Here is a 26,608-nt window from a genome sequence, read left to right on the forward strand (position 1 = left end):
CTCTTCAGTTTTCTCGCTTCTCCTCCCTAGAAGGAAGACAGACTTATACGTTCTCCGGTGTGCTCTTTATCTGACGATTTTTTGATACTTTTCTACAAAATATATTTTTTTCCCCGAAAAACTCCCGGCGATGGCCATGAGATTTCGCTCTGAAGTAAGCATTTTTCCTGTAGTTTTTCGTGTGTGTTTTGTGCCGTAATTACCTGAAGAAAATGCAAAATTCTCATGTCTCGGAGCCTCTTTACAGAAGACGCCTTCGAAAAACTTGGGCAGGTTGATGAGAAGTGGTGGAACCGCACCAACTTATCACGATCGAAAGGAGAACGTCATCGGTGACACTATTGCAGACAGATTTGAGGTGATTTTATCGATAAATCTGGGTTTTTAGCGGGTAAATTGATATGAAAATCGGGAAAAATTCGATGAAAATCCAGTTTTTCACGGAAAAATTCGTTAAAAAACAAATTAAGCGTTTTTTTTTAGCGTTATAGGTGATTTTATCGATAAATCTGGGTTTTCAGCGGGTAAATTGATATGAAAATCGGGAAAATTCTGCGAAAATCCAATTTTTGGCGAAAAATCTCGTTGAAAATCAAAATTAGCGCGTTTTTGAGCAATTTCTATGAGATTCCTGGCACTTTTTTTGTGATTTGACGATTTTTCCTGTAAAAACTACTAATTGGCGGGTTTTTTCTCTATTTTCTCAACAAAATTAAGAAATTTAATTTTTTTTTCCTTCAAAAAAGCAGAAATTGAGTCATTTTTGCTGAAAAGTGTTTTAAACCTTAAAATTAATACGAAAATCCAGTTTTTGGCGTGAAATTTCGAATTTTCGACCATTTTTTTTGTGAGTTTCGCCGAAATTTTCAGTGAAAACTAGTAATCGACGTTTAAAATGTACATTTTTCTTGTTAAAATCAAAAAATTGAGCATCGTACATGATTTTTGAGGGAAAAACGCCGAAAAAGAATCTTTTTTACTCTAAAAAGCCACTATTTACACCAAAATTTCACAAAATTCGATTAAAAACTTGGAAAAATCCTATTATTTTCCGAAAAAATTTGGAAAACATCACAAAAAAACTACAACTATATTGCAAAAGCGGTAAGAAATTCCGAATTTTAAATACAAAAATTCGAATTTTTCTCCGAAAACATGTTAATCTTCATTAAAAAGCGATTTTCGCAGAAAAATCTAATTTAATGATGATTTTTTTCGGATTTTTGAACAAGAAATGTGAAAAATGCGGGAATTTCAGACAAAAATTATGAATTTTTCGGATTTTTTTTCGCCAAAATGTGCATATTTTCTATATTAAAAAAATCACCTGCACAACAATTTCTGAATAAAGTTTGAGTTCAGTTGCCCGGGTAACATTTTCACTTTTTCTTTAAAAAAACGTATTTAATTATTTCTTCCAATGTCTAAACTGATAATATTGATAAGAGTTGGGTATAATAAAAATAAATAAATAAATTTCTGTACGACGATGCTCCGATATTTTGAAAAAATCCACAAAAAATATAATTTCCAGTTCAGTTTTAAAAAAATTTAAATTAAAAAAAAAACAGGTTTTGGAATTTTTGAAAATAAAGTTTTTAAAATTTCACGCTGAGGGGTACTGTAGGTACAGTACTCTTCCACTTGAATTTTTTAGCGCCGGAACACCGGAGCCTTGTTGTAGATCAAAATAATAAATAAAAAAACCTTCGAATTTCTTGCAGACTCGAATCGGAGAGGAAGTCGAACAGCTGGACGGGGACACATTTGAGCTGTTCCTCAAGAATATTCACGCGAATCGAATTGTTAGTTTTTTGTGCAAAAACTATGCAAATACGCTCTATAGGCAACGATTTGGAATTTTAAAAATCCTACAAAACTGGGCTTAAATCGTGGCGGGACCCGAAAAAGCGAAAAAAAAACAAGTTACGCGGAAATTCCAGTCGAGACCCACCGAAAAGGGGTGGAGCCCGGCGAAATTGCATCATTTTTCCCTCAAAAAAAAGTGTCAAAAGTGAGATAAATGTGTTCTTTGAACGGTAGACACCAATGCACTTTTCTTTCTTTTTTCTCGTTTTTTTTGTTGTGAAATCGACAATAACAACTGTTCCGATATTTATGCAGTATATTGTTTCACGAATCTGTGATTTTCGCACTTTTTTGTTGAAAAATTGATTAAAAATAGCGAAAGTTTCGCAAAAAATAGATTTTAATCATAGGAAATCTCAAAAAAAAAACTTTGAAAAATGACCAAAGTAACGAAATTTTCAGTTTGTGTTATGCTCGAAAAAAGATTTTCCAGTTTTTATAATTAAAAAGTGCTCAATCTAGCTAAATTATAAGAAAAAGCGACTTTTTACACCATTTTTTTTAAATTAAAAATTGCAATATTAGCTTCCTAAAATTTTTTAAATTGATCAAAAATCAGAATTTTCTTGTCAAAAATACGGATAAGTGTGAAAATAATAGTTTTTAAACAATAATTGGAAAATTCTCGTTCAAAACTCCCTCCACAAAACCCTACAAAAATCGTAAAAATGCTCATTTTCCAATTTTTTTCTACTAGCTTCTCCTTTTTAAATTCTTAAAAACTAATCAAACCACCTCTTCAAAAATTCCACTCTGCTCAAATTATAGCCAAAACTTTTCCCAAGGTTCCCTCAGAACAGTGGGAGAGGGTCCCCTGGCGCCAAATGCGCTCCACTGCGAATACGATGATTTTCACACTCTGCTCGTTTGTGCTGCTGTGTGTGTGTGTATCTGTGTGCATCATCCTCACCACTTCTTCTTTTTCTTTCGTTTTTTTTTCGTGTTGCTGCTGTGGGTATTCTCCTGTTTGTTGTGTGGTTTTTTCTATTGGACGAGCGGTTCAGTTAGTTTGCAAGTACCTCCGTGTGTGCATAATTTAGGTTTGCACTGAAAAATATTTGAAATTAGGAAAAATAACATTTTTATTCATTTTGAGAATTTTTCCAACTCCTAAAAGTTCCAAAAAATAGTCTGAAACATTTAAATTACTGCAGAAATTGTAAAAAATTAGACAAAAGTTCTAAATATCGTGATTTTCCGTGATTTTTTGCATTATTTCATCGATTTTTTCATATGTGTAATTCCCCCAAAAAGTTACGTATTTGAGGAAATTTACTTGCTGGTATTTTCAAAAATTCAGTGCATACATACGGTAAATCTATAAGTTTATAGGATTTCTTGGAGATTATAAGTTGAAAATTAGAGACATTTTTGCTATCCTACAGTAACCCTGAACTAATCTTTGAAAAAATACCAATTTTATATTTAATTCAGGGGTGGGTAGCAAACAGAGGTGGGCGGATATTTTTTTCGGATATTTTCTAATAATGAATTTATCAATAAGTATTGATGTAGTTATTCTGGAAGAAATGTATCCGAACAAAAGAGTAACTATTAAGCAACATTTTAATATGATAAAACCTAGAAAAATTCTACAAGTTTTCTGTATAAACGATATGCAAGTCCATTATCCGATATCCGTAATATCCGATGTTGCTCGGCTAATAAGTTTTAAGGTCTCGGTAAGGAAAACTTGTAGAATTTTTCTAGGTTTTATCATATTAAAATGTTGCTTAATAGTTACTCTTTGGTTTGGATACATTTCTTCCAGAATAACTACATCAATACTTATTGATAAATTCATTATTAGAAAATATCCGAAAAAATATCCGCCCACCTCTGGTGGCAAACGATTTTTTCCGGAAAATTGTCTTTTCTCAAAGTTTCCGGAAAAACAGCAATTGCCGAAAATGAAACTTTCCGGCAAATTGCCGAAATTGTAACTTTCCGAAAAATCGGCAGAATGACAGAATTGAAAATTTTCGACAAATCGGCAAAATGGCAGAATTGTAAGTTTCCGGCTAACCGGCAATTTACCGACCCCTGATTGAATTCTTCATTTTGAACCTTTTTTTTCATTAAAAAAACAATTTCCCACGCCGAAAATAGGTGAACTGATATCTATCATTTCATCCTTCTTCTTATCACTTTTCCTTTTATTTTTTTCTTCATTTTCTCTCCCCAATATCACACCTGTTGACATAACCCTTACACACACACACACACACACGTGTGTGGGCAACAACGAAGATTTGCTACTGCTTTTTGCAAGAAAAAAGTGAAAAATTGTTGTTTTTCTTTGTAGTTTTTGCAGAATTATTTGAATTTCATCACATTTTTATTATTTTGAAGAGAGAAAAAAAAATGCCGTTTAGAATGATGCAATTTAGTGGGAACATTGTCGAGAATTTTTTAAGTGACGCAAATTTCCTTAAGTTTTTTTAAACTGTAAATTCAGAAAAAAAACCGCTGAAAAATCGAAATAAGGGCAAAAACTAGGGAAATTATTTCAAAAAAATTGAATGAACTCGTAGAGAAAAGTCATATTTAAAGATAAATTTTCGTCTGAAAAATCTGAAGAGCTCCGCGAAAAGTTTGGAAAAATTCTGGAATTTCTGAAAAGTTCGAGATTTTTTTTTGTAGCTAAAAAATTGCGTTCAGCTTTTTAGACAAAAGTCTCCTAAACTAGAATATTTAGAGAAAAAAATTTCCAAATTAGAAAAAATTTTGCCTGAAAAATCTGAAATCTCTATAGAGAAAGTTGTGAAATTTCTGAAAATTTTTGAAAAAAAACTCGATTTTCTACAGTAACCCGCCACCGGCATTTTTTCTCGCTTTTTATGGTTTCTTGTTAATGGAGGAGGCTGTCTTTTGAGCATTTTCTCATTAACATAACAATAAAAAATTTGTGCTCTTTCAAATTGTGTGTGACACATTATTAGGATGGAATTGGAGGGCTACTGTGGTTTTTTTTTGCGGAAAAAATGTTTTGTTTTGAATTTTGGGGGTAAAATAATACTATTTTCGTGATAATATTTTGAAAAAATGATTTTCCTCGAAATTTGGCTTAAAATAGTTTATTCGAGACATATTTTACTATTTTTTTGAGCCAAAAATACGGTACCTGGTCTCGACACGACAAAAAATAGCATTTTGTAAAATTAAAAAAGGTGTGTTTTTCGATGAAATATAAATTCATTTCCTTTAGAAAAAAATAAATATAGGAATAAAAATGCTTGAAAAACCGAAACGAAAAAAAAAATTGAAATTACAGTATTTTTAAAGGCGCACACCTACTCGCGTATTTTTTGGCTCAAAAATCGTAGAATTACGCGTATTTGTAATATTCAGGACTTAGCGAATTTTCGGGATTTTTAGTTTAAAAAAAATTAATTTTTATAGGAAAAATAAGATTAAAGACGGAACTTTTGAAGTTAAAAATAAATTAATTTTGCCTCTTTTTCCTTAAAAACTCCCCCAAAAGATGAAAAATAATGCAAAAAAAATTAGTTTGCAGAACTATCTGCCGGAGGAACCATCAACATCATCTGCTACAGCTGCTGGTGAAGGGGAATCGACAGAAAATCATATCTCAATAATGGGTCTTGTCGATGAGGCGAAAAAGCGTCTGAACGCGGAAATCACCGAGCAGCATAATCGGAATACGGCAAATGCGAAAACTTCGTTAGTTTTTTGCTTTTTTTTTGTTTGATTGTCTGGAAAAAAGCTAAAAATTGACTAAAAATCCATGAAAATTCGCTCAAAATAATATGAAAAAGTGAAATTTTCGAAATTTTGGCGCCTAAAAATGTAAAATGCATGAATTTTCAAACAAAAGGTTGGATTTCCAGTGCAAAAATCTAAAAATTCGAACAAAAATTACTTTATTACAAGCATTTCGCCTCGAGACCCGTTTCATCGGAGATATTCTGCGCCTTTAAATAAACCAACAGTTTTGGAACTTCTCTACTAAAATTTCGAACAAATTTATGTTTTCCGGATGTAAAACTGGGAAAAATCGCAGAAAAGTTGCGAAAATTTTGAATTTTGCTCTAAAACCCCCAAATTTTGTGCTAAATTTAATATGAAAAGTGGAAAAAAATTAATTTTTTTTTAAATTCAAAAAAATCTTGCATGTTCTGCTGTGCTATTTACACCACTGCAAGTGAAAATTTGGTTGAAATGCTCGAAATTTCATTAAAAACGTGCTCATTTTGCTCCAAAAATGTGAAAAATCGAAAAATCGACGAATTTTAATTTAAAAATCGGGAAAAAAATGCTTTCGAGACTGATTTTTTCCGAAATTTCGAGCAATTTTCCATAATTCATCCCCTCACTAACACTTTTTTTAACCAATTAATTTTCGATTTTTGCAGCGTCAAATTCGACGAGGTTATCGATTTCATCGATGATGGGTACTAACATTTCTAACGACGAATTCGCACGAATTTTCTAACATTTCTCAAAATTTCAGCGAGGAAGTGATCGAAAAACCACCACCGCCGGCCGTTCGTGTCATCACAAAACCACCACACAATATGACATTGCCAATTTGTGGAAATCCTGTCACTGATTATGATAAAATCAATGAAATGAATGGGTGAATACCGCGAAAAATTGAATTTTCTAGTGAAAAAATTGAAAAATTTGAACAAAAATGGTCTAAATACAAGGATTTCGCTGCAAGACCCGTTTTTAGAAAAAAAATGGGAAAAAAAAACAAACGTTTCGCGAATTTTTTGTAAAATTTCGTGCAAAATTCCAGAAAAAAAACTGAATTTTCATGCAACAATGACGTAATTACAAGCATTTCGCCGCGAGACCCATTGCCTAAACTGGCAAAATCTCAGCAATTTCTGTTTTTTTTTTAACGCTAAAAATCTTGAAATTTCAATGGAAAATGCTAATTTTTAACTGAAACTTCAGCTTTCTCCCCGAATTTCGCCCGAAATTATTGAAAATTCCCGAAACTCTTCAAGTGTTTTTGTGTGAAAATTCCGTGAAAAATGCGAAAAATGGCGGTTTTTTTCACTGAACATTACTCTTTTGCACTAGAAACCACACATTCTCCAAGGAAATACTCGAAAACCGCCCTAAAATGTGCCGAAACCCTCCTTTTCTATCAAAAATCACATTTTTACACAAAGTAGACGGTTTTCGAGTATTTTTTAGTGAAAAACGGTAATTTTTCTCATTTTTCACGTTAAAAAGCATTTTAAATGGCTGAAAATCTGAAATTTTAAAGTTCTTCACTAAAAAACTACATAATTTTCAATTATTTTTTTCAGACTTGACGGCGAGAATCACATGTTCAAACCGGAGCAACTGCTGGATCCATTTTCACGAATGGAAATGGGACAAATGGCACAAGCGGTCGACGATCTTGATTTGGAAAAAGTGGAGAAAAGTCAGAAGAATTACAAGTGTAATGAGGTAGAAATTGGGAAAATTTTCGCGAAAAGTTGAGAAATTTATCAATTTTTTGCAGCAAGAACAACTCGATTGGCTCATGGAGAGACGGCTCATTGAATTCAAAAAATATAATGTTCTGGGACCAGGTAAATCGACGATTTAACGAGGAAAAATCATGGAAAACTGCCTGGAAACTGATAAAATCACCGGAAATTGTCATTTTTGACCAGAAATCGGCGATTTTTTGAAGCTTTTTACTTCAAAAATGCATTAAGAAGAAGCAATTTTGACCAAAAATGAGCGGAAATTTGAAGTGTTGAGTTTAAAATTCATGAAAATTGCCATCCGGCAATATTCTGAAGTTCTCACTTAAAAAATCGCCAATTTCGACTGTAAATCTGCAATTTTTCAGCATTTTTGCATCAATTTTCAAAAGAAATGGTCAATTTTGGCTGAAAACAAGCCAAATTTTTAAAATTTTCGCTACAAAATTCCTAAAAATCGGCGATTTTTCGAAGTTTTTGAATGAAAAATCATAGGAAACAGCCAATTTCGACCGTATTTAATAGGCAATATTTTGACTTTTTCGCATTGAAAAAATATTGAAAATTGTCAATTTCGACTGTAAACCGACGATCTTTTGAAGTTTTTCAACCGAATTTCATGGGAAATTGTCAGTTTTTACTGAAAATTAGTGATTTTTGAATCAAAATTCATCAAAAATCGTCAATTTTGGCTGAAAATAGGCGATTTTTCGAAGTTTTTAAATTAAAAACTCATAGAAAATGGCCTAATTTCGGCCGTAAATCAACGATATTTAGAAGTTTTTTTCAATCGAATTTCATAGAAAATTGTCAGTTTTGACTGAAAATCAGCGATTTTTCAGCATTTTTACATTAATTTTAATGAAAAATGCCCAATTTTTACTATAATTTCGAAAATTTCAGCATCAAAAGGCGAATTCTCGGCATTCATGGAAAGCCTATCGACACCAGTTATCTCATGTGATGTGGGTGTCACGAATCCTCTCTCCGCTCCAAATTATTCAACATTTCAATGCCTGACACCAAATGGTCGACTACTTCCAGCAGTTCCACGAAAGTATCCATCACAATCAGAGCCACCACCGAGAAGCCGTCCGGCTCCACAGAAGCCTCCGATTACGATAATGCTTCAGTCGAACTCACGGCTCACGGCCAATAATACAATTACTCCACCATCGTCAGCTTCAACATCGCCTCCGCCACCGGATCCGGAAAATCAGAAGAAGAAGAAGAAGCTCAAAAAGGCTGATGAGTCTGAAGATCACGAAGAAGCCGAGGAGGAAGAGGATAAGGAAAATGAGATTAGTGTCGAGGAACGAGAGGCTCGACGTGCGAAAAATCGAAAAATACGGGAGAAAAAGGCCAGAAAGAAGGCCGCTCAGGAGGCCAGACAGGCTGCCGAGGAGGCCCGGCAGGCCGAACATTTGCAACGAGAGGAGAGGATTCTGGCGAACAGCGTTGTGAGGATGGCCTTGCAAGAAGGGGTGCGGGCTTATTTTTTGGTCCTTTTGACCGAAAAGAAACCTACCGAAATTTTGGAGTTGTGGGCTTCGAAAATGGGAAATTTTGATGCAAAAATTCATTTTTGCATTAAAATTCTTGAAAATTCCATTTTTGGCTGTAAAATCGACGATATTTTGAAGTTTTCGCTTGTTGAATCCTGAAAAATCGTGAATTTCGCCGAAAATCGGTGATTTTACAAGGATTTTCTATCAAACATCACGAAAAATCGACATTTTTGACTGAAAACGAGCGAAATTTTGGAATTTTGAGTTTCAAAATTCCAGATATTGCCAGTTTTGACTGGAAATCGGCGATTTTTGCTCCGAATTTCGTGAAAAATCGTCAACTTCGACCCTAACTGGGCGATTTTTAACGTTTTCGCATCGATTTTAATGAGAAATACTAAATTTTGAAGTTTTCAACTTCAAAATTCTTGAAAATCGGCGATTTTTTGAATCAGAACTCATCAAAAATCGTCATTTTCGACCGAAATTCGGCGATTTTTCCAATTTTTTGTATCGAATTTCTTGAGAAGCGGTCAATTTTGTCAGAAATACGCGAAAAAATGCCAAAAATCTTTCAATATTGCTCAATTTATGTGGAAAAATCGTTAATTTTGGCCTGAAAATTGGCAAAACTCGTAGTTTTTCCCGTGAAATTGACTTTTAGACTCAATTTTCCCATTTAAAACTGGAATTTTTGAGTTTTTTTGCGATAAAATTGACAAAATTCTCAGCTTTTCCAGTGAAATTTTGTAAAGTTACCTTAAAAATTAGCTCTAACTTTGACTTTTAGACTCGATTTTCCCATTTAAAAGTAGAATTTCTCTGTTTTTCGACGGTTTTTGCCAGTAAAATGGGTGAAATTTTAGATTTTCTCCCAATTTTTGAGTAAAAAGTTCCCCCCGCGGGGGCAAATTTCGAAATTTTTTAATCAAAAATTGGGAGAAAATCTAAAATTTCACCCATTTTACTGACAAAAACCGTCGAAAAACAGAGAAATTCGACTTTTAAATGGGAAAATCGAGTCTAAAAGTCAAAGTTCGAGCTAATTTTTAAGATAAATTTACAAAATTTCACGGGAAAAAGGTACACTGTTGCCATTCCCTTTTTGTTGAAATAGAAACTTTCTCTCCGCCGTTTGTCGACTGATTTCGATTCCCTCCCGTATCATAAGAAGAACTCTGAGTGTGTTTCGTTTTCTCCGTCCGTTTTCTTTGCCATTCTGTGTGTTTTTCTCCGTCTACTTCTCTCTTACTTTATTCGAATTATCAGTGATAAGGAAGAACGTAAGAGAGGCGATTTGATTTGGTTCAAGACTTTTTTTTCAACAAATTCGACGAAAATCAGACAGAAAATGAGATTTTCTCGACAATTTTGTGATTTTCGCGCTAAAAAACTCGAAATTTCCCAAGAAAGTTGCTGAAATCTGAGATAATCGACCGAAACAACGGAAAATGCACATTTTTTTAATCAAAAACTCGAAAACTTGACGAAAATCGCCCAAAATTCTGCAATTTTGGCGCAAAAATTCCGTATTACCGTAGGGCTCGACACGATAAATTTTTGTTAAATTCGAAAAGGCATGTGGCTTTGAAGAGTACTGTAATTTCAAATGATTTTGAGCAAAAGTTCGGAACTACAGTAATCTTTAAAGGCACACACCTTTCCACATTTAACAAAATTTTGTCGTTTGGAGACCCGTGTTACGGTATTTTTGGCGCCAAAATTGCAGAATTTTGGTCGATTTTCGTCAATTTTTCGAGTTTTGGATGAAAATTTGCATTTTCCGTCACTTTCTCCGGAAAATTTGCATTTTAACTCGGAATTTTCGAATTTTTTCGCAAAATTTTTCCGAATTTTTATTAATAACTAGATCAAAAAAATGATCTATTTTTGACTTACCGGCGCGGATTTTTCGATTTGTCATTCGATTTGTTCAGCGAAACCGATTTTTATCGATTTTCGGCTCATTTCTTTCGAATTTTGTGGATTTTCTGTTGATTTCGATGACTTTTCCGGCCTCACATGCTGTTTTCTCGGTCTAAAAGAGCACAAAACGTGCTCCCCGTGCTCTTTTTTATCAGTTGACTATCAGAATGGCACCACTATTTGCAGGAAAATTTCCGAATAATCAATTATTATAGTGGTTTTTTTTCGTTTTTCTTGTTTTTACCTGTCGGAAATTGCGAAATTTCGATTTTTCTCGCTGAATTATTGCAGAAAATGGCAATTTTATCTTCAAAATTCAGTTTTCTCGCTGAATTTGAGCTGGAATTCGGTTTTTTTCTCGAAAATTTAGAAGATTGTGAAATTTTTACTGTGTTTTTCGGAAAATTTCGAAATTTGTGTCTAAACGATGATAATTTTAAACATTTTTTTGTAAATTTTCTTTTAAAATTAAACATTTTCGGCAAAAAAACGCTTTAAAATGACCTGTTTTATGCAATTTTAGACTGAAAAGAGGTGGAGCGAAGGTTTTGCAAGTCTGCGGCGCGGTTTAATGCCTGTGGATTTACGAAAGGGTTTTGTACTACACGTGGACAAGTTTTTGGATGAAATTCATGTTTTTAAACCGGTTTTCTTGATTTTTTTGCATTTAACATTAAAAATCATTAATATTTTTTTGATTTTATAATATTTTTTCCCTCGGAATATTATAAAAATGAAAATATTAATGATTTTGAAGGTGAAAATTAAAAAAGAATTAGCGAAAATGGTCCGAAAACAAGAATTTTAGCCAAAAACTTGTCCACGTGTAGTACAAAACCCTTTCGTAAATCTACATGCATCAAACCGCGCCGCAGGCTTGCAAAACCTTAAAACCGCCTCATCTTTAGTCCGAAAATTTAGAATTTTAAAATAAAATCTAGGTTTTTATCGATTTTTATCGAAAAAGTTAAAATTTTGCAATTTCCGGTGCCAACACTGCAATTTTCTGACGAATTTGAGAGAAAACATTGATTTTTTAAAGGTTCCGTGCAAAATAATGCTGAAATCCGTATTTTTCTTAAAAATTTGATTTTCTTGCAATTTTCAATTGAAATTCTTGAATTCGCGCACAATTTTGGATGAAGAAATTAAAAATTTCAACAATTTTCACACGAAAATTAGCATTTTTTAAATAATTTTTCTCTATTTTTAAGATTTGGCACCACCACCGGCGCTTGACACTGTAATGCGTTTTTCAAGATATATATTTTTTTTTCTCTTTTTCTCTCTTACTCTCTCGTTTTCTCTCGCTCTTCACCACTTTTTCTCGAAAAATCGCCATTTTGTTCATTTCTCTATTTTTATTCTTCTCACAGTGTGCACACCCCGTCGTCGGCTCAACTTGGTAGAAAAAGAATGGCTCCACCGGACACTTCTTCTGCACCAACACCAACACGAATCAGAAGCCCTATCACTGCAGCTGGAGGAGCTGGAGGAGCTGTGAAGCATCTTGAGCCACTAGCACCGGTGCCGATTCGAATGAGCGATGTGTTCGGACCGGATCAGACGTCGCAAAAGCTGACGACCAAAAATTTTGCGAGTATTCTGAACGCTGATAGGTTCACCAACATTTTCAACCTTCCGTTCAACTATCTTGCTGTGAGTTTAGAGATGATGAGGAAATTGGTTTTTTTTTTTCGGGCTCAAAATTCCCAATTTGGAGCTAAAAATTGAGATTTGAAAGTCTTAAATTTCCTCTACTTTTTTTGAAATTAACTCCTCTAAAAGTGCGAATTTTCACTGTAAAAATTGAGGAAATTTGAGATTTTTGCTCAAAATTCCTTTTTTCGATTTTGCTCCCAAATTTATTAGCAAACCCCAAAAAAGTGGTAGTTTTTGCTTCAAAATTCCAGATTTTAGCTCAAAATTTAGGTTTGAAGGATCAATAAACACTACGTGGAACACACATTTTCACTGTGAAAAAAGGGATTTTTGCTTTAAAAAAGGGCAATTTTGATGGGAATTTGGTGAATTTCGATGGGAAACTTTTCTAGTTTTTGAGCAAAAAATTGAGATTTTAAGTTCTCAAATTCGCCAAAAACACTACTTTTTTGAAATTAATTTACTCTAAAAGTGCGAATTTTCACTCTCAAAATTAGGAAAATTTAAGTTTTTGACTAAAAAATTTCAGATTTTGAGCAATTTTTGCTCCCAAATTTGTTAGAAAACTTCAAAAAAAAAGGAGTGTTATTGAAAATTCCATAAAATTTGCTCCAAATTCAGTTCAACTTTTTTTTGGCACAAAAAAATAAACCCAGATTTTTCAGCTTTAAGCTCATTTTTTTTTGACAATAATTTCTCCAACTTTTTGTAGTGAAAAATCGGAATATTGGCTCTAAACTGGCAGTTTTTTGGTGAAAGATGGGGATCTTTACAGATTTTTGCCTAGAACAAGACGGGGGGAGATAAGAATTCCGAAAAAGTCTTATGATGCAACTGTCTGCCATTTTGTCGTTGATTGCCGGAGTTTTTTTCCCACCATTTTTTTAAAGGTGTTTCGATGGTTTTTACTAGAATTTTCAATTAAAAAAAATTGGAAATATTGGGTTTTTCGTGCGGTTTTTTGCCAAAAAAGGACGAAAATGTGATTTTTGCCATAGTTTTGAAGCTAACCCCAATTTTCACGATTTTTTTTTCGGCTTTCTGATATTAAAATTGTGCAGAATTCTCCGATTTTTTGTGTTTACTCAAATTGAAATTTTAAAAACAAAAAGTTCAAATGTTACCCCTTCAGCCAGCATTTTCCACTTTTTGACCTCAAAATATAATTTTATATGGACAATAATAGTTTTGGAGCTATTTTTAGCATTCTGTTAGCCAATTTTAGGAAATTCCAGTGAAAATTCCACTTTTATAAAAAAAAAATTCTAATTTAGATTTTAAAAAAAACCAAATCGCCCACAAAAGAGGCGGAGTCAAATTATGGATATGTCTCGCCCCTTTATTGGCTCTAAAAACACAAACTTTTTGGAGAACGATGTGACTCAAAAAATTGACCCTTTTCCTCATTTTCATCTTAAAAATGGTATTTTTTGGCTCTAAAAATTCAAATTTCATGCAAAATGCACAGAAAAGCCTTCGTACAGAGAATCGCAAAAATTCCAATAGAAATGCAAAAAATTGTTCATTTTGTTTTGGATTTTAATTGTTTTTTCTCTCTCTCACCCTATGAGAAAGTGATGACTCATATCAGTTTGACCAATATCACAGTGTTCTCTATGCGTCTCGGCGTCTCCCAAATTCCAACAGTCTCTGCGTCTTCCAATTCGTCATCGTCGGAACATTGGTTCTTTGGAATTTCCGTCTGAATTATTGTTGTTGCACACACACACACAGTTCTTCTCACTTCTCACTGTCAATATAGAGACAGAGACTACAATCGTACTCTATTCCCATCTTTTGTCGTTTTTTTCCGTTTTCTCGTCGTCTGCGCCTCTCTCTCTCTCTCTTTCTTGCTGGTTCCATTTTTGGGTGCCACGCCGTCGAGCCCCGGTGTCCTTTTTTTGGAGCTCCCCCCGGCTGACTTCTCTGAACCTCTATGGAGCCACGAAGAGCACGCCCCGGCTGCACTATAGCACACATTCACGAGAATGAACAGATGTTCGAAAAAAAAAGTGGGGGCGAAAAAGGGCACCACGCTTCTTTTTCGGTTTTGTATTTAAAACATGAAGAAAGTCGTGTTTGAAGTTATTTTTTTGGAATTTTGTTGCGAAATTGTGGTATTTAGGGTCCTGAAGACTTATATACTAACAAAATTGCAAATTTTTCACAGAAATTTACGTTTTTCGAAAAGCTGAATTAATAAAATTTAGGTTTTAGAGAGTCTAGAGCCTCAAAAACTCCAAATTCACCCTTATTTTCAAAAAAATTCACCCTTATTTTTCAAAAGAATTCGCGAAATTTGAGTTCAAATTATCGAGAAAATTACGATTTTTGCGTAGAATTTAGCTAGAATTTTCACAATTTCTGTTTGGTGCCTTTTCTGCAGAATTTGTGTTTTTTTTTCGAGATTCAAATTTTCTGAAAATATCGCGGAAATTCTAATTTTTCCCAAAAAAAAGTTCCGAACCCTATGTAGATAATTCGATGAATTGTGCTCGAAAATCTGCTTCATAAAGTTCAGAAACTCCAGAAAATTGTGGTTTTTTGTATTTTTTTTTCAGTTCAAAAAAGCTATAAAACCTCTCAAATTCTTATAATCTCAATGTATCATGTGTCTGTGTCTCCTTCACCTGATTTCTGATTTTTACTATTTTTATTTACATTTTCAACTTTCTCCTTCACCTCGTCGTAAACTCTTCATCAAGATTACTCCATTCTTCATTCAGAATCTTGCTCCTTCGCTGCTCTCAGAGCACTCCACCGTTCGTCTACCGAGCGGTGGGTGATTTGGACACTCTGTCTCTCAGGGAACCACGGGCGGTTCAATGAACCATTTCCCGTTGGTGTTTCAGAATCCGGTAGATTGTCTGGTGCCTACGTTGTTAGTCATCATGATTGTCTACAAAATTGCGTGTTTGGCGTTGGAGAAGGTCGGTTGGCTTTCTGTTGGGAGCCTAGCAACGGAAAAGTGTTTTTTTCCGAATTCCCACGTATTCTTTGATGCTGAAGTGGATTTTGGTTTGCAAAAGCTGGGAATAATGTCCAAATTTCAGTTTTGATCTGAAATTTTCAGTTTTTGGGTCAAAATTGGTAAAAAAAAATTAAAGAAAACAGTTTGAAATTCCGAAAAACTACAAAGGAAAAACGAAAAAACGAATCGATAAAGCATGAAAAATCCAGCTTTTAAAATCTTGATTATTAAATTTTAGCCGATTTCCTCCAAAATGGAATTTTTTCTGTCTCGAATTCTGAAAAAAAGTGGAACTCGGCTAAAATTTAATAATCAAGATTTTAAAAGCTGGATTTTTCATGCTTTATCGACGTTTTTTCCTTTTTCCTTTGTAGTTTTTCGGAATTTCAAACTGTTTTCTTTAATTTTTTTTCTACCAATTTTGACCCAAAAGCTGAAAATTTTCAAATTCACCGGAAATTCGCGGAAAAATTGTAATTTTTCCCGAAAAATTATCAAAAAAGTCAAGTTTCGAAGACATTTCTGAATATCAGACTATTTTTGGTGAAATTTTATAATTTTGCAGTTAAATTCAGAATTTTTTGGGTTAGAAAGAGTTGCTAAAATGTAAAATTGGTTTAAAATTGAAATTTTCACCCATTTTTCGGGAAAATTATTTCTGAGAAAAAATTTCAAAAAATCCACTTTAAAAAAAAATCAATTTTCAAATTTTTCAGCTACCACCACCACAAGAGGAATCGCCGAAAAATCGTCCAAATGGCCGCCGATCGATTGGAACACAGGGTGGAAAGCATAAGAAGAATGAGAAAGGTGTCAGTCAGGAGTATACTGTCAAGGAAAATGGTAAGCATATTGTTGGAAATGGGTTACTGTAGACGGTTTTGAGAAAAAGTTAAACATTTTAGAAAAAAAACCTTTTTGAAGAAAAAATTGTGAAAATTCACTATAAATTGAGGAAAATTCAAAAAATTATGAATTTTTAGATTTTAGAATTTCTCAGTTTTGGAATAATTGTTGCTTAAAAAAATTCGTGAAAAATTCAAATTTTCGGAAAAAAAATGAGTTGACATGATTTTAGGTTTTTAATTAAAAAAATACAAAAATTGGAAACTTATAAAAGTTTTTTAAAAATTGTGAAAAAATAATATTTTGCATAAAAATTTCCGACTTTTCGAAAAATCCCTTTTTTGGAAAAAAAATCGAAAAAATTCGAATTTTCTGAATAAAATTGAGTTGAAAATTTCAGCAATTTACTGGATTTTTTTTTGTTTTGAAACTCTGAAAATTTGAAAAACAAAAAATTCTATTAAAAAAACTTAAAAAACTATATTAGAATCTGAATTAACCTGAAAGTTCCTAAATTTTCCAACAAAAAAAAATAATATTCGGGATTTTTAACCTAAAAATGTTTTCTTCCAATTTTCTAACTTAATTTTTTTAAAACCGCTAAAAAATTCCTTCAAAATAAAATTTCTAGTAACATCCCAGTAGGGCTCCAAAATTTGTCAAATATGTATGAAACCGTCGGTCTTCCTCTCCATTTTCCCCATGTCTTTCTGCTGTGTTTTCCCGCCAAAAGCCAGTGGACAAGCCTGAATTGCTCACGTTTTTCACCTAATATTTTGGGTTTTTTTTGGTTTAATTTTCTAATTTTCACCCAATTTTCGGTTTGCTAGAGCTTTTCACTGCTTAAGCTAACTTTTCATTAATTTTAGAACGAATTTCCAAATTTTTAGAGAGCTTTTCCATTATTTTGCAGGACGAAGGTTTTTAGATATGTCTGATCTCTATTGTAGTGGTGAGTTATTCGTCAGCACCAAAATCGGCACCGCTCGGCACCCGTTTTCCTGCATGTCTGTCCTTTTGATTCCTATTTTCGAGAATTTTCCAAGAAATTCCACGAGAATTCTCTCAAAATCTGTAAATTTTGACCAAAATTCACTGGGAATTTGTCGAAAAGTATTCTAAATTCGCGGAAAAATCGTTTTTTAAAATGAAAAAGGACCAAAAAAGTCCAATTTCGAGCGATTAATGAGAATTGGGAAATCGAAAAATAATTAATTTTTCAATTTCGGCTAATTTCCCTCCAAAATGAGAACTGGAGCCAGACCAATCAGCGGTTTGCTCCGCCCACTAACTTCCTGATTGGTTGAAAAATGGGCGGTGCAAATCGTGCGGATTGGTCTTGCAGCTTTCATTTATCATTCTTTTTTGATTTTTTTCAAAAATGTTTTTCTTGGTATTTTAAAGGATTATCTCATTCTCACGCTATTCCAACAAAAACCCCGAAATCAAAAAATTTTGAAATTTCGATATCCTAAAATAGCTTTGATCTTCAAAAAAGGCGGGAGCTGGAACGCAGACATCTCAACTGAAATCGCATGGTTAAGAGCGTGTTGACGTCACAACTTTTCTGGAAAAATATTCCCGCATTTTTTGTAGATCAAACTGTAATGAGACAGCCTGACACCACGTGTATACCCCCATTGTTGCATGTGCATGAAATGCTATTCGGAAATTAACCTAATATCTTTGAAATTCGATAGAAAATTTGGCGTAAATTCAACGACACGTGAATTAGGCTAATCGCGAGACGCATGTGGAATCGATTATTGGTGTTGTTGCTCGGCGAGTCCTTCTCGAATTTTGGAGAAATTGTGCAGTAATAATAACAATTCTCCATAACTCTCTCTCTCTCCCAGTTTCCATCTTCTGTTGTTTACTTTTTCGTCGGTCGTCTCTATCTCTCTCGCTCTCTCTCTCTCTCTCTCCCAACGTTCATTCGGCCGTCTTCGCCTCTATTGGTTTCCGCGAAAAAACTCGCGCCCCGTCGCAGCAACAGCGCCACGTCTTCCAGTTCTCTACGTCTCGTGAACTTGTGAGTGCTCTTCGTCGTCTGTCGTTGTGTCTGCGCTTCGCGAGGCGAGGCATTTGGTTTTGGTCATTTCACTCGGCGTTTTTTGGAAAAATGAACGTTTTTGCAAGTGAAGAATAGCAGCCATTTTCCGTGTGTCGGTCGTAATTGTGGTCTTTGCCTCTCTCTCTCTCTGTCTATGGACTTTTCTTTCTGTTCCCTCATCCGTCAGGATCCGCCGCCGCCGCGCACCGGTCTCTGTCGTCTCTCACGAGCGTAACACTATTAAGGTGCGCGTTGCGGCGGCGGCAGGGGAATCTTTGGCGGTCGTTTTTTTCTTCTTCGCATCCCTCAACCATGGCCATTTCTCCTGTTTAGGCTTTTTTCTAGCAAAAAATTGGATTATTTCCTGGTTTTTTGTGAGAATTGAAGAAAAATGGTTTTTTCTGGCAGTTTCTAACTCGCCGGGGGGAATTTCTCTCAGTTTCTGAGTTGAAATATCCTTCTTTCCGATTTTTTAGCCCTATTTCACTTTTTTAGAGAAGACATCCATTTTTCTGAAGAATTTTACGAAATTTTTAGTTTTCTCAAAACTTCTATTACAAAAAGTTCGATTTTCGATCATTTTTCTTTTAGTTTCGACGAATTTGTTTTAAAAGTGTTCAAAAATTGATTTTTAAACAGTTTTGGTGCTGAAAGCAACGATTATCTCATAAATTTTTTGATAAAATCGAACATTTTGAATTTTTCCGAATTTTCTCACAAATTGGAAAAAATGCAATTTTTGTGTTTTTTGTCGAATTTTAAAAATATGCATGTTGTTCTACTAACAAATACGTTTCAAATGTGAATTTTGGAGTTTTTTGGCCTAGAAAACTCGAAATTTAATTCAAACAACGCTTGACTCAAAAATTTGTCTGAAAATCTGTGCGAAAAACGGTCAAAAAATTATTTTTCCCAGAAAAATTTGAATTTTCTAGTATTTCCAACAAGTTTCCTGTTAAAAATTCGATTTTTCCATTCTAAAATAACTTTTTTTTCTTGCAGGAGAGGATTCACAAAATCTGTCGAAGATCCTGAAAGATCTTGGGATCAACGATATCTCGGAGCTGAGCGAGAATCCGGGTAAAAAGAACAAAAAAGGAGTGGCGGGAGCTGCTGGTTCAGGAAAGAAGAACAGTAAGCAGCAACAAGTGAAGCGGGAGCAACCACAAAAAGAAGTTGCACGAGCACCGCCTGCCGACAACGAACCGATTGTAGCAGAAGAGGAAGAGGAGAAGAGTGATAAGAAAATGGATGAGGTTGCCGTCGCTGCCTCTATCACGTACGGAGTTTTTTTGTCGCTCGAAAATTGAACATTTTCAGCAAAAAACTGGCAAAAAGCTGCCTATTTTGATGGAAAACTACGCGTTTTGGCTTGAAAAATGAACATTTTTAGCCTGAAATTGCCAAACAAAATTCAATTTTGGCAAAGTACTGCTCGAAGTGTTTAATTTTTAGAAATTTTCGATGAAAACTATGCCCTTTGGCTCAAAATTAGAGCATTTTCAGAATATAATTGCCGAAAAGTCAATTTTGCTGATTATTTCTGTAAAAATGGCGCCTCTCGACTTGAAAAATGCGCCATTTTCAGCATTAAAAAACGACCAATATTTCGAATTTCTCTTAAAAATTATCATAAATATATACATTTTCGACGCAAGTTGAAAATTGTACATTTTAGCAGCACAAAATCGCCAAACCCCTATATCACGTACGAAATTTTCGCTTGTTTCGAATGAATTTATGAACATTTTCAGCAAAAACAGCCAAAAATTTCTAGGATTTTTATTTAAAAATTCAAGCCTTACGACATTTTCTATGTTATAGGTGCCGCGTAGCTTGAAGATTTGAAACTTTGAGCTACAATCCATAGAAATTGAGATATTTGTAAAAAATCACCACCTGGAAGGCTAAAACTGTTCATTTTCTGTGGTTTTTAGCTTGAAACGCGCTTAAAATCGAACATTTTCAGCATGAAATTGTCGAAAAACCAATTTTTCAGCAAACAAATTCCTGTAAATTCCCACTTTTATTGGAATTCACATACTTTCCAAAGCTCACATTTTCACAAAAAAAAATCGATTTTGCCGAGATTTTCCATAAAAACCAATGCTCCTTGGCTTGAAAATGAAAAATCCAAAAATTTTGATTTTCTATTCAATTTTCAATTGAAACTCTGCAAAAATTTGATAATACTGAATCTGTCAAAAAAAAATTGGAAATTCGATTTTTCTAGTTTCCAAACAAATACTTAACAAACAAAAAAGAATTCAATTCCAACAGTTCCAGAAAACGTTCATCATCTGGTGCCGCACAACAATCAGAAGAGGACGACGATCAATCATACGTATCGGCACAGGAAAATCTTGGAGGATCCAACAGTCGTCTTTCTACACCACCGGTAAGGAATTTCAGAGATGAAAAATTATTAAAAAATTTCAAGAAACCGAAAAAAAAGCTAACTTTTTAAATTTTCTCTCGAAAACACCGCGCCGAAAAATAGATTTTTGTCGAAAAAAATTCGAACAAAAAACCCTTTTTCTAAAAAAAATCGAAATTGTTCGATTTTCAGGGAAAAACGCCACAAAAATTAATAATTTTGTGTTTTTATTACGAAAAAACCGAAAATTAAAAACATTAAATTAAAAACCCAAAAAAAATTGGAGTTTTTTAAAACAGAAACCGAAAATATATTTAAAACTTTTTTTTTGTTTCGAAAAAAGATAATTTTTCGTCTAAAAAAAAATTTTTTTAAATTAAAATATGTCGTTTTTCGAAAAAAAAAAAAAGGACAAACCGAACATATTTAAGAAATAATTAATTTTTAAATTTTAAAAAAATCGGATTTTTTTTTGTTTTTCCGACAAATCATCAAATATTCGAAAAAAAAACTCAAAAAATTCCCAATTTTTGATTGCTTTGCAGACCGAATTCGCAGACGCCCGTCAATCTCGTGATGAAGCGATTGAGAATGTGATGGCTGATCCGAATAACTACAGAGATGACGATGATGTGGAAACACTTGCAAAACAGTTACAACAGGAAGAAGACGAGTTTATCACAGTTGGAAAGAATCGAAAAAAGAATAAGAAGCAATCGTCTGTACAGGATAATGGATCATCTTCATCGTCGGCTTCATCTTCAGCTTCACCATCCAATCGTCGTAATACACTTCCAGATGCTCGTGCTTCATCTGCAATTGGATATGCTTCATCATCATCTACTGCAACACCGGCAACTCCTCAGTCTCAGCAACAACAGCATTTCCAGAGAAATCGCCCGGCTGCTCATTCGACAACTCTTGCCGATTTCATTGATTCCACCAAAAAGGAGACACATAAGAATGTGAAGCACAAGAAGATTAGTGCCGGAGCCGGAGCACACCACAAGAAGCATGAATCGATGGAAGAGCCCGTCTTTTTGGATGCTCCTGAGACAATTTCTGTTAATACGGTACGGGAGAACACCCCAAGTTTTTCTGGAAAAAATGCAAATTTCAGCCTTAAAATATACTGAAAATAGGCTGAAAATCAAAAAATCACAGAAAACGCAAAAAAAAAAATGCAGAAGAATCAATTTTTTAAAAAGCTGAATTTTTATTTCCAGCCAAAAATTTTTTTAACAATAAACCTTCGGAAAATGTTGGGAAATTTTTTAAATATTTTTTCCCAAAAAAAATCGCAAAAAACAAAAATTTTGGTTTTAGAAACCCGAACAATCTTTAAAAAATTCCAAAAAAATTGAAAAGTCGAAAAATTTTCGTTTCTCAACAAAAAATCTACAATTTTTTTTTCATTTTTTCAAGAAAAAAAAAACAAAAAATTGAAATTTCTTCGTTTTTCCAACAAAACCGAAAATTTTATTTTTCCAGGCGCCAGGATTCTCGTACGCGGACGCTGCGAAGAAGACATCAGGAGAAAATTCACCAGAAATGTCTCCAATTCCACCACCACCACCAGCATCCACAGCTTCTGCTGAGCCAATTGTTGAGAAGAAGCCGTTGAGAGAAGGTTCCAGTGGAGGAGCTGTACAGCTTCCACCGTCGACTCTTGCCGCTTCGGATATTTCGTTTGGATATGAGGAGACGCCAGGTAAGGGGAGATGAAAATTGACAAAAAAAACCCAGAAAATTGAATAAAAATTGCTGAAATTCAGCGTTTTTTGTCTTAAAATATGTAAAAATCGAAAGAAATTGCCAGTTTTTGGACTGGAAACTTTAAAAATTCAGATTTAAAATTAAAATTATCACATTTTTGCAAATAATGAGATTTCAATTTTCCTATTGACAAAGATTTGAACTACTGTCGATTTACGAAGGATTTTGTACTACACGTGGACAACTATTTTGGGTGCAATTTTTAGATTTAGCCATTTTTGACTCTCTTGTTGTTTTTAATAATAAAAAAAATGGCTGATATAATTTTTTCAGGCAAAATTGGCTGTATTTAGTGCTGAAACTCCTAGGAAACGGATAATTTCACTTTTTCAACACTAAATTATTTGACTTTCACCTTAAATATTGTAAAAATAGATTCAAATTAGAAATGTTGAAAAAGAAAAATTTTAAAAATGGTCCAAAAACAAGAATTTCAGCCGAAAAAATGTAAAGCCTTCCAAAAAATCGACATGCAAAAAAGCGTGCCGCAGACTCGCACCGCCTAGTTTTTAGTCCAAAAATTTGCCAATTTATCAAAAATTTGATAATTTTAATTTTTTAAATCTGAATTTTCGCCGATTTTTGGATATTTCAACGCACTTTTCAAACTTTTCAGTCCAAAAAATAAAAATTTCTGGTGATTTTTACAACTTTTGAGACAAAAAACGCTTATAGATTACAGTTTAAGACGAATTCAAAAAAAAAAGTCTAAAAACCTTTTAAAGAAATTTTTTAACGCAATTTTGTGTTATCGTTCAGTTAATGATAACACACAGATGATCAAACAAACAAATGATCAAAAAACGCATTAAAACGAGAGAAATAGGCCTCTTTTCATCACACAGTTCTCTTTTACACTGTTATCTTTTTTTTTTTTGAATGTCGTTGATATTGTGACGAGACGATTTTTATCGATTTTATAGTAGTGATTATTTTAAACTAGAATAAAAAATTCGTTTTTTAGAGTGGAAAAATTAAATTTTTAGACGTTATTCTGGAAATTGCGTTATGAATTATTTTTTCTCTTTAAAAATAATATTTTTTGATGAAAATTGAAATTTTAGGTGAAATTTTTTTTTTTTCAAATTAACTTGGAACTAGTTTTAAACAAATTTTATTTCCTTTTAAAAAAGACTCACTTTAGCCTCGAAAAATCGAATATCATGAGATTTCTCAAAAATTTATTACTGTCATATATTTTGCATATTCTTAATGATTTAAAAAAAAGGAAATTAGGATAAAAATCGAATAAAAATCATGTTCCGGCAGCTGTAACCCGGAAAATCTAAAATAATTGGAAATTTTGGCTAAAATTAGGACATTTTTCGAAACTTAGAATTACCATAAATTTTTGAGCAATTTTTGACCATTTTGGGGTCATTTTGAGTATAATGAAGCGAAAAATTTCATTCATAATCGAAAAAAAAAGGATTTTTTTTTAAATAAAATCCATTTTAGCAGATTTTTTGAGTTTTTTTTCTGAAAATTTAATATTTTTTGTGTGGTTTTTAGAATAAAATCCAATTTTTCCCCATAATTTTATAATTTCAGAAGACAAACGAAAGCGTCTTCAAAAGGAATCAAAAAGTGTCACATCTCCACCACCACCAACACAAAAAGCTCCTCCGCCGCCGCCAACTCGAATGAACGGTGACGATTTGTTGAGATCATTCACCACACAAGATGGAAATGGTGGAAATCGTCTTGCCGGACTTCAGGAAATGCCAAAAACTTGGTCAAGTGAATCAAATGTTCTTGGAACAGAGATACTTGCCAATTGGAAACCTCAATGGGAAAAATTTATGAATACTGGAGCCAGTGAGTGTGTCGGAAAGGAGTGGAAAAAAGCGAAAATTTAATGATTTTTTTTTGTTTGAAAATCGGCAAATTAAACTTCAAAGTTGCGAAAAAAAAAACGAAAATTAGACGATTTTACACTAAAAATTGACATAAAATGGCACAAAATTGACATATATTTCTTTTTAAAAAATTAAGAAAATAAAATTTTAAATGTTTAAACTCGGAAAAATGGGAATTTCGCGAATTTTATATGAATTTTGTCGATTTTTCACAAAAAAACCCTAAATTTGAGACCGAAAATTGCAATTTTTCCCAAATTCGAGTTTTTAAAATTGTTAGTCAATAAAAAAATTATTTGGAAATTCAGAATTCTACAAAAATGCAAATTTTATCTGTTTTCTTCAAAAAAAAATTATTGGAATTTTTCAAAAAGCTGTGCAATTTTTTGAATTTTTCCTGAAAAAATGAGAAATTTTCGATCGCTAGCAAAATCGCTAAAAAATAACTAAATTTTCCTTAATATCTCTGCGAATTTCGAAAAAAAATTGAAAAGTTCTCTTAAAATTCCAAAAAATGGCAAAAAAATTGGAAATTTATCCTAAAAATCCCAAAAAAACTTGAAAAGTTCTCTTAAAAAATTCCAAAAAACCGAAAAATTTCTCTTAAAAATGCCAAAAAACCTTTTTAAAATCTTCAAAAAGTCCAAAAAAAAATTGAAAATTTATCTTAAAAATGCCAAAAAAACCGAAAAATTATCTTCAAAAAGTCCAGAACCAGAAAAAATTGGAAATTTGTCCTAAAAATCCCAAAAACTTGAAAAATTCTCTTAAAACCCCAAAAATAATCCAATTTGTTTCAGAGCCCATCACATTCGTCCCAAAGAAGAAATAAACGTCTAATGAATCAATCGAGAATTCTATCGTTGATTTTGTTTTTTTGTTTGTTATTAATTATAATTCCTCTCTCCAATCATAATCATCATCACCGCTCAATCATTTTTATATATGAATTGAAATATTTTTAGTTCTTCCTTCACTTTTGCCTTTTTTTTTTGTCCCATTGCTTTCCCCTCATTCAAAAATATTCAAATTTGACCCCTTCCATCCAATTCTGAAAATCTTTCCCCCACACAACAACTCTCTCTCCAAAAAACAAAAAATCTCTCTTCTCCTTACGTAATTCTGGTATAATTTCCCTGTTATCATGTGTTCCTCTTCGAAATGTTGCGAGTTTTTTTTCTTCCATTTTTTTGCCCCCAAGAATTCCCCAATTTTGTGAAATATTCCCCCTTTTCCCCCGGAAATTTTTAATTTAAAATTTGGCGATTTTAATCGAATTTTCAGGCAAAATTTGTTAGAAAATTGAGATTTTTGCGGATTTTACATTTTTTTTTTTTAGTTCATTTTCAGCTGAAATTATCAAAAATTTCGAGTTTTTAGCCAAAATTCACAAATTTTCATACGATCATCCACTATTTTCTAAGAAATTCTGAAATTTGGTAGATTTTATTTTTGAGTTTTTAGCCATTTTTCAACCAAAATTTGGGAATAATCTGCAAAAATCTGAATTTTCAAACAATTCTAATAAAATTTCAAGCTAAAATTATTAAAATTTTCCAACTTTTTTTCCTGAAAATTTCAAAAAATGTGATTTTTTTTCAAAAATTTCCCAAAATTTCAACAAATTCATTTTCAAAATGTTGAAAATGAAATATATATATATCGGGTCCCCCGTTCTCTGTTTAAGTCACAATTTTCATATCTCTCCCGATTTTTAAATATCTTTGTGATGTCTCACACACATAAGCCCCGCCCCCGTTTTTAAGCACCGCCCATTTCATTGCCTTTCTCCGCCCCCCGTTTTCTACAATTTTTCCCCGTTAAATTATACTCCGCCCCTTTCCTGCACACATTTCGACTTCAATATTCATATTATTATTATTTTCAATCCCAATTTTTTCTTTACTTAAAATTTTCGTGTTGACTCCGCCCCACCGCCCCCAAATTGTCTGTTTGTTTAGAAAAAGCCCCCGTTTATATGATTTTCCGCTTTGGAATAATAAAAGTGGACGTTTCTTTGTCTGGAAATTACAGAAAATTTTGAAATCGGATAAAAATTGCAGACCGCGCACGGAAAAGTGGGCATGTCCTACCGGTTGCAAGCGTGACGCGCGCATTTTTCGGAACTGAAATTTTTGCGAAATGTAGGAATCTCGGTTTTCGAGCGAGTTTTTATCGAATTTGGGTAATTAATAATAATAATTGGTTTCAAAAATGGTAAAAATCATTTTTAGTTTGAAAAATCTGATTTTTGACTTGAAACTGTTTAGAAGCTGTATATTTAATAATTTATCAATTTTATACT

General features: G+C 33.1%; 1 protein-coding gene across 20 annotated transcripts; it reads left to right on the top strand.

Annotated features, from left to right (window-relative positions):
- Positions 1 to 236: 236 nt before the first annotated feature.
- On the top strand, positions 237 to 26,321 carry spat-2 (the record flags this gene model as incomplete). Of its 20 annotated transcripts, none has more annotated exons than NM_001379922.2 (16): positions 240 to 358; positions 1,725 to 1,805; positions 5,387 to 5,553; positions 6,246 to 6,284; positions 6,344 to 6,469; positions 7,158 to 7,302; positions 7,358 to 7,427; positions 8,229 to 8,809; positions 16,109 to 16,235; positions 17,152 to 17,190; positions 19,294 to 19,570; positions 20,572 to 20,689; positions 21,214 to 21,741; positions 22,160 to 22,379; positions 23,996 to 24,262; positions 25,104 to 26,318. In NM_001379922.2, the coding sequence occupies 16 exons, from the start codon at positions 278 to 280 to the stop codon at positions 25,133 to 25,135; spliced, it is 2,898 nt and encodes a 965-aa protein (NP_001368618.1). The 20 variants fall into 20 exon arrangements, 19 of the variants coding, with proteins under 19 accessions (NP_001380201.1, NP_001334218.1, NP_001368618.1 ...); NR_144561.1 differs by having other exon boundaries at positions 278 to 358; positions 5,380 to 5,553; positions 25,104 to 25,135; NM_001392210.1 differs by lacking the exon at positions 17,152 to 17,190 and having other exon boundaries at positions 237 to 358; positions 5,380 to 5,553; positions 25,104 to 26,321.
- Between the last annotated feature and the right edge of the window lie 287 nt (positions 26,322 to 26,608).

This window comes from Caenorhabditis elegans, chromosome III (genome assembly GCF_000002985.6).
Source record: "Caenorhabditis elegans chromosome III".
NCBI lineage: Eukaryota > Metazoa > Nematoda > Chromadorea > Rhabditida > Rhabditidae > Caenorhabditis > Caenorhabditis elegans.